The 9323-nt window shown below is 33.3% G+C and overlaps 1 protein-coding gene across 1 annotated transcript in view; it reads right to left on the bottom strand.

Annotated features, from left to right (window-relative positions):
• Nucleotides 1–463: 463 nt before the first annotated feature.
• LOC128235282 (uncharacterized) overlaps nt 464–9323 on the bottom strand; it is a 52117-nt gene continuing 43257 nt past the window's right edge. Inside the window, exons 7-9 of the mRNA XM_052950096.1 lie at nt 2080–2214; nt 1141–1247; nt 464–856 (exon numbers count right to left, since the gene is read on the bottom strand). Coding sequence (XP_052806056.1) covers nt 683–856; nt 1141–1247; nt 2080–2214 — 416 coding nt within the window. The 3' untranslated portion in view covers nt 464–682. The remainder of the gene's footprint in view (nt 857–1140; nt 1248–2079; nt 2215–9323) is intronic.

Here is a 9323-nt window from a genome sequence, read left to right as displayed (position 1 = left end):
TACAATATATTTTAATCATTCATTCATTCATTCAATCATTTTAAAAAGGCAGCTATATAGTGTTAAGCCAACTTCCGTAGATACTCAACCATGTCAAATGTTTTATATTATCTGAGTCATTTCCGAGGTTTTCATACTCAGTACAACTTCGTATTAACTATATTAAATATGAATAATTGAAAATACAACAGGATGAAAATGGTTTAACGATAAAGGTGTCCAACTCGAACCCAAGAGGCTGTGTTTTCGTGTTCTACCAGAGGTAGGATAAGATAATTCGGTCTCTCAACAAAGACAACTGGTTTATAATCATGAAACTGAGTCAAGTGTGATGGGTAACAGCTAAAGCTGTCTTTGCAATCGAGCTGAAAAAATAGCATATAGTTAAACCAGTTTCATAGTTAAACCAGTTTTATTTTGGGTAACGTATATCCAATTAATGATTGGTGAATTAATTTATATTTGTGCAAACTAATTTGCATAAGTATAAACTTGTTTACATATACACGTTTATATCTGCAAAGCTGTCATGTTTCAAACTAATACACACCATTAAGTACATTCTCATTATATTGTATAAACCATAAACGCCTTGAAATGGTTAGCGTAACAAGTATGATTATAGGATTTTCAAAAGATATAAATCAGACTATATAGCAAAATGTTTTACTCACAAATAGTTTTATAGAGGGTGAATATAATTTGCACCCGGCCCGTTTGTCTCACTGTCGCTGTGGTTGGATGGTGGGTCCACATAGTCATAATGACATTCATTTTCATTTGAACGTTTGTATCCTTCACTCTCCAAATGTTGAGGTGCTTTTGTAATCTCGATACCACTTGCTGACCCTCCTCTCTTCCAAAATAAATATTTCATCATAATATAAGAATAAACATAAGAGGATAAAATTACTACATGGCAAATTCATTTTTAGTAATTTTAGGAATACGATTATTGAGTATCCTATTTGTGTGAATTAATATCAATTATATATGGATCAAATAGATTGTTTAAACCAGTTTTTAATATCATTATATTACTCGGCTTCAAACATCGAAATAATCTTTGAGTAGAAATAGCATACGCTTCTTAGTCTAGAAGACATCACATTTCACTGTTTTAAATTGAAGAAATATTACCAGATTGTAATAGACAGTTGGCTCAAGATTAGACTGCACAGTATCATACACATGTGTAACTGGCTCTCTAACTGCAGTTGTCCTTTGGCGTTGAAGCGTTGCATAAACTGTGTCAAAAGTTTAAAAAAGATAACTGTGATTAAATTACGAAGGACACGACGACATTTTCTCACCTATCTGAATGTCATTGCACTGATGTAAACGCCATCAGTTCATGTTTTTGACCTTTCGAATAAAAAGCAAATTTACCGATGTAACAAATATTCAAGTTTGACAATTTAATATTTATAAATACTTCATCTGATAGCTCTGAAAGCATTGATGCTCTATCCATGGTTAATTGATAAATAATTACGTCATATTCATGTACGCGGATTTTTTTGCAGATTACTTTCGATCCTTGTGCCATTTAAAATATAACAGTATATTTATGGCTTCTAAGCATGCTTCCGTAGCTTCCATAGTGTTACCAAGTTAATGACATTGGTTTATGCAATGTCGTTTTAACAAGTTTCTCTTCCCTACTGATTTCTTGACATGTATAGTCAAACTTGCTGTACTTTCTGAAACATCTATTATGTTTGTTCGTATGCAGAGTCAGTGTGTGCTGATCTTAGCAGTGATATAACATACGAATGACGTACCAAGATATACAAACATGACCAAAACCTCACATATCTCAAAATTGACATTTGATGACAAATGAAATGCGTTCTGTGACAGATAAGTAAAAATGAGTCTTCCTGAAGTCAAATATTGTCAAATGGCAACAGGCGATGACAAATAGCTTTTCTCGAGTTCTGATAAAATTATATAGATGGTATTTTGTCTATTAATAATCTAAATTCGAAACAAGGGTCAAGAAAAATAATATACATATCGGTCAAACAAAAATTGATATGAATGTATTATTTCAAATTAAAGTATCTATAGAATTACCATGAGGTTTGCATCGCCTAAATAGAAGAGGAATCAACGTAGCTACAAGTAGAAATATAATTGTTCCAGCTACGGCGTAAATGACCGACATATGCCACTGTTGGGATACCTGTGGTGCAGAGTTGTTAGTTGATTCTGCAATTAGATAAAATATATTGTACCAATATTTCAAGAGACATTTATTTCTCTATTGGTTCGTAGTTAGAGATAATAAACAGAACTTAGAAATCACAATGGCCGGAGCTGCAGTCTTTCATTGAATGTACCAACTTGTAACCAGAATTCGGTTAAATCTACATTAAGATGTATACTAACTGTTGCTTTCTTTATACTGTGTACTCCCTTAACTGTGCTACTTCCTAAAATATTTCTACACTACTTTTCGTATTAAGGATGTATAATTATCTTTAGAAGGATTTGCCTTCCGGAATGTATTTAAACATTATGTTTTTTATACAGTGTGTTTAATCCATTTGTAGCAAGAACTAAATAGCAGATATCTTGACAATGTATAATAATAATAAGTTTTAATTCTTGAATATTATCTGTTTTACAGTTTGTCTGTTATAGTTCTACGCCTACATTTCAGGTGGACCGGGTCTCTTTTAAACTTGCAATTTAATTAGAAATAAACTATTTCAGGAAATCAACCCCTTGATAATGACAATCAGACATTTTCTTCAACATCCCGATTTCCTGTCAGCAAAGTACTTACTGGAACAGACGTTTTCTGTGGACTTTGCATCTTGTTTATAATCAGAAGTAAGGAATTTCGCTCCCTAAATAAACTCTTCAATTCAAACACTGAATGTAGTTATGTTCAGTTCTCTGTTAACATCGCGCAGTTTTAAAGGGGTGCAATGGCCTTCACGAATTATTTAGTCCACTGCAATGACTTATAATATCGGTAGAAATAAATAGAAACTGTCCGTATTTTTTATATTTTAATATGTTTTGTTTTCGCGTGACATTTCACTATTTTAAGGTAAGCTTAAAGTCTTAAAAGGGCCACAATATATATATATCCCTTTTTAAATTGTAATGCATTATTATGTTTGACTCATTTGACTTTAATGATCATAGCAAAAAACACCATATAGTTTATAGCTACGTGGCCACAAATTTCCCATTTAAAAAGCGCCAATATATCCAAATCATATGCCTTTTGTTTATATCATTAAAGACAAATAAGTTGAGCATTATATTGCATCGAGAAAAAACACTCACCTATATTGTGATCCTTAACTACTTTTTTACAGGAAGGACAAGGACTAACATGGGAATATATATTATATAGTGTGCGAAAAATAATTAAGAAAGATCAAAACATTTTATCTCTCTTTTACAAAACATAATAAAATAAAAATACAATACGGACAGTTTCGTCATTTCGATATGACTGCGTTGAAATTGTGTCCCAGCCGCATGAGCACTGACGATTGATTTGGAAGAAACAACGGGCAAAATATGAACATATTACACTCATCAAGAATGTTATTTCACTGTATGAAATAGTGAGATATCATTTTCATTTCACTGATCAATCTCTATGAATCAGCGGAGAGCATAATTATGTTAATTCCGTGAGATTCCTTTAAAAGAAGAAAATACATTAAAATAGCAGTTTTGGTTTGCTTGAGGGTGTTGATGAAACTCGAGAAAAGGTATCAGACCTAATACGTACCGGAAAACGATATTTCATAGCTTGCCTTTAAATGCAATGGGAAATGTTCGCATCTTGTTGAACATGTAATAGTTCCACCAGTCATATCTTTAATGATGTTGAAGAGCACGTTGGAAACAGATCGGAAACCCCCACTTTCACCATTCGTCCAGTTGTTGCTGTGTAGATATCTTAAATTATCGTTGTCGCTTGCCCATTCAATATTGCAAGGTGGATTTGATGCATCCGTTTCAAAAGACATGTTTAAGAAACAGACGAAATCATTGCTGCTACATTCTGGCATTTTGTTGACGAATATGGAAAGATCATACGGCGGATCTGAAAACAAAATAGAACACATATTAATATATATAAAAAATCAAATTTTACCGTTATCAATTCAGATAATATAAAGTTTTAACATACAATATCAATAATACACACTAACCAAACAAGAAAAAAACTGAATTTATTGTTAAAAAATACAAACATTTATTATCGGAAATGTAGTTAAGTTAAATTTGGGTTTTCCTCATCACAAATTCCCATCTTAAGTTTTAGCAATAATCTTGTTTTATCAATCGTTATGAAATAAACTTACATTTCATACTGATGTTTACGCATATTGACACATTTTTAAAACCAAAACCCTGTTTACTATACTTGATGCAACACATTTCTTTTCCATTCCACACTTTATAAGTCGTTGTCGCATTTGCATGACTTGTAAAAGTATGAGAGGATGTATTTAATGAATCAGTTTGTTGAACATCACCTAGCACAACTGTGCCAATGCGTATTTCTATTGCCGGGGCTGGGAAAGCATTGTGCACTTCACAGATTGTTGTCGATTTTTCTCCATCAAGAAATTCAGGAACTGTTATTACGGGCTTGCTACCTCTCTCTGGAATTGAAGCCTAATGATGTACTAACATTTAATATTATGCAAGATCCAAAAACCTCCACAAATGAAATCAATTTATAGATTGTCATTATGTGTCGCCTATTTGCTTACCTACGTTACAGAGAATGCCGTGCACTTCGTAAGGTGTTTCAAGGGCTGAATTTGAAACCTGACATGTGACATTCTGTCTTGACAGTCCATCCATTTGTTTATGAACATTACGGAATCTGTACAACCCTTTGTTTCCTTCGCTTTCAGAAAGAACAAATGCATCCTGGCCAAGTGAAAGTACGACATGTACGGGTTTTGTTCCATTATCAGTTATGCAATACATGTCGGAGCCTCCATAAACATAAATACATTCTGTTGTATTAAAGTCATTGGACTTTGGACCGAGTACTGGGTAACTCGGTCGCTCTAAAAACAGCAAAGCTCATTTAAATCAATAAGCACAGGATATATAAAATATTCTTTAAAAAAATATAATAGGTATTTTACATACTTATTTCCTAACACTTATAGGGCTCATGTATTACTTCTATCAGACGTGAACATTTTAAACATGAACTAATACTAATTCGTGGTTTTTTCTGGATTGCACTCTAAAATATATGAGCCCTCATCTTTTCGATCAAAGTTGTGTACCGTTAATGTGTACAGATATGCAGATACTTCTTCCTCTACATAATAACCTTCGCGTAGCTGTATCTCTTTGCTGTTCTTCTTCCATGTTCGTGTAATAATTGTTTCGTACCATATAGAAAGGTCGGACGGAAAGTATCCTAATTTGACGTCCGCGCCGTGAACAATTGGGGTTAAAAGCACCAGAGTTCCACATTGTCCAACAATATCTGTAGATTAGAAATTCGTAATAAATGTTAAGAATTTTTCTAAAACACTGGAAGTTTATTGATTTAAACTGATTAATTCGACAAAGATCTTATTTTCTTTGCATATTTAGCTGATAACAATTTAGATTTGCTTGTAGTTTAAGAATATGATAGTAAAACATAAAGTATATAGACTGGTCCAGTGGCAAACAACCTACCATGCATGTGTTAGTATGCATCAATGAGTAAAGACCAAAACAACAAAAATGGAGGAACAAATTTGGAACGCACAATCTTTATATCCGTATATATATATATATGTTTATTTTCATCATTTTGGTGACAGTCATAAATCGTGTTTTTTTTTCGATATTTTACCTCTCATATTTAAAGATACTAAGTTTGTTCTAATCGTTGTGTTTGTTGAACATGCGGCGTAGAAGACAGATCGGTTGTATGCAAGTGTGCCCCCCCCCCATTTCAAAAAGAATGATTCATCCTCCGAATATCTTGTAGCAAACTCAACATTCATTGTTTCAATTTGTGTTTCTCCGTCAATAATAAATTTCCATTCAACATGACATCCCCAAGGGTATAAAGGTGTCGCTTTTAGTGTTACCTCCCTGTTCACAAAAGCTGGTCCTACCACTGATATTGTTCCAAAATGTTTTTTTGCAGCCCATATATAGTTACACAGAGCTGCAATCAAGGTTGTACACGAATTAAATGTACTCAATACCCTCAATACAGTTACCTTTCAAAGAAAACAATATTATTATAAATTATTATTGCAAATCCGATTGGCCACCGATTTTAAACGTTTATTGTATAAAATAGGGTTATTAAGGGCTTTGATCCGGAAGGTTGTATTCGACTCTAGAGGATTTTGCAGATCTGCAAAAATCCACGAAGGTCGAATACGACATTCCGGATCACAACGCAGTATTAATAATCATTTTATTATATACATTACTGGTTAGATCACTTAACAGCCACATGTTTTCTTAATAAATGTCATTTTAACATCGCGCACTATTTTGTTTTATGACGTCATTTTAACATCGCGCAACGACACTTGTTATGACGTGACGTCATAAGATTGGAAAACGGCCGTATTGCACTGGAGTGGAATACGGACTTTTTTGCGATGTATATTCCGTGTGGATTTATGATGGGTATATAATAAAATAGAGTTATTAGTACTGCGTTTTAATCCGGGAGGTTGTATTCGACTCGAGTGGATTTTTGTAGATTCGGATTTCACGAGGCGCAAGCCTCTTATCATATACATTACGGTTTGATCACTTAAAAGCCACATGTTTTCATAAAAAATATCATTTGAACAACGCACTATTTTGTTAATGTCATTTTAACATCGCGCAACGATACTTGTTACGACGTGACGTCACAAGAGTGGAATACGACCCTATTTTGCGATATGTATTGCGTGTGGATATATGATGGGTGTATAATAAATAAAAAGTGCGCTATTAAAATCTGGTATATCATTTTGATAACAATAATAGTAATAATAATGATAATAGTAATAATAATAATAATAGAAATTATACTACTACTACTACTACTACTACTACTACTACTACTACTTAGTAGTAGTAGTAGTAGTAGTAGTAGTAGTAGTAGTAGTAGTAGTAGTAGTAGTAGTAGTAGTAGTAGTAGTAGTAGTAGTAGTAGTAGTAGTGGTAGCAGCAGCAGCAGTAGAAGTACCAGCAGTAGTTGTAGAGGTAGTAGTAGAAGTACTGTAGTAGCAGTAACAGTTTTTTGTAGGTAGTTATAACTCCTGTCTTATAGTGAAATTAAAACGATGAAGACCGGTTACATATCCAACATACCAAAAAGGAGTACTGTCAATTGAACACATTTTAGAATCGATTCCCGTGGCATATCTCCGCTGAATGAGTTATTTATTAATATAAATTGTGTAACATTTGTTACTTATTGTTTTCAGAAAATAGAAAAAGACCTTCGCTTAAATATCTTATATAAAGGAAGATAAGTGTGTGTTCGCCCTTTCACTCCACAATTGTTTAACTTGATTACCGGAATCGCCAATCGATATTCTTAGGCTTTTACAATGAATTGAACTTTCGTATAAATGAAAACAGTTTTGTCCAGCAGACAAACGTTTTTTTTATGTATTACTTTAATTCATCTCAGAAAGGAAATAAAATACGTCAAACACTGTTGTTAAATGTTAAATGTGTCTTGAGAAAAAATAATGAAAAATAGTTGATGAAATTAATTTCCGGGTTACACAAATGCAAACATCTTTTTTTTTTAAATAGATGCAATCAATACAAAGCCCCAAGACATTGTTCATTGGGCAGTTCCGATACATTTGACTCATAAACCCATTATATTTGTATTTAGACAATTCCGGGAAAACTTAAATGCTTTTTGTTTGGAAATCTGATAAAATATTCTTTCGTAAAAATGGTTTAATTCCTAATTTCAGTTTTTCATGTTGCGTCGGATATATGAATCATGCTTGTTAAATATAGAACCTCAAAACTAAATATTTTACATTTTTTGTAAACATTGTAAATTTTGGTCCTCTATCGACTTTTGCATCGCTGCTGACCCTTAATGTCCTTTTATTTTCATTTCAATATGGTCTTTATTTCATTGTTAATAGCTCAACATATATATTGCTATATTGCTACAACCTGAATGGTGCACGAACTCATTTAACTGAACGAATCATTACTCGTCTCCTCGGAGTTAAACCTAAGCGTATACTTGCATGTAGAATAGGGCATCTGTTCGTAAATTACATGTATCTGAGCATTCTTGTTGAAAATATAAGAGCCATTTTATTCTCAAAGCTACGACTTACCACTTTAGAACTCGGACAGTTGGGGCAATTGTGTCTTGCGTATGCTTCAAAATCATAACATTATTCTCGTTTATATGTTTTACAAATACGCATCATGTCAAAACACTCTGGTGGCGTTGTTGGTACCGTCGTCTGACTCCGCGTATAGTGGTTAGAAGACAGCTTAACTGAATGTCTAAATTCATCACATTGCACTTACAATATTATGCAAATTAGATATACACATGCATTAATTACTTAACATAATAATTACCAATGATTAAATAACTTTTGAATTTATAAAGTAATCAATTTAACGCATAATGAAATATATTACGATCTATTTTATCTCCGCTTATGTGCTTAGCAACAGTTAAATGTATGTCCAATTCATAATCGTAATCATCAATTTCGATTACAAATTGCTGACCTCTTGCCATATACGACAACTCATCGTGGTCGTTCGAATTGCCGGTACCAACTGCTAACATCGTAACATGCTTTTGTTACGCGTTGTCGGCTTGTCTCATTGTGATAAGTATTGATCGTATAAAAATGCCTAGTAAAATGAAGTTAAATAGACATGTTGACTTTCATTTCGACTAACTGCAGTCAAAGATGATACTCATACCATCTCATTTTAATAGCTACTTTAATAGTCACTTGAATATTCGAAATAAAATGAACGGGTTATGTTGTTTTCAGTCAGTCTACCATGGACTGTCACGTGGTACGTAGGTGTCCGGATCTGGTAATCTGGCTATTTGCACCATTGTTATGCCATGGACTGTACCCTTGTATATGGTTCGAACCCTGACAAAATCATAAGGGCGGGGGGGGGGGGGAGGAGGCACACACGATAACAAACACAACATCACATAGGTTAAATATATTTTATCAATAACGGTTGAGACCGTCAACGAAATATTGAGTTCATGGCATGTCAATTCTACATAACGTAATCCACCAGTAACGTAAAACGTAAATCGATTTTACTTAGAAGGTCTACAT

This window comes from Mya arenaria, chromosome 5 (genome assembly GCF_026914265.1).
Source record: "Mya arenaria isolate MELC-2E11 chromosome 5, ASM2691426v1".
NCBI classification, from domain to species: Eukaryota; Metazoa; Mollusca; class Bivalvia; order Myida; family Myidae; genus Mya; species Mya arenaria.
The sequence above is the reverse complement of the archived record's forward strand: the minus strand, read 5'-3'. Positions and strand labels throughout refer to the sequence as shown.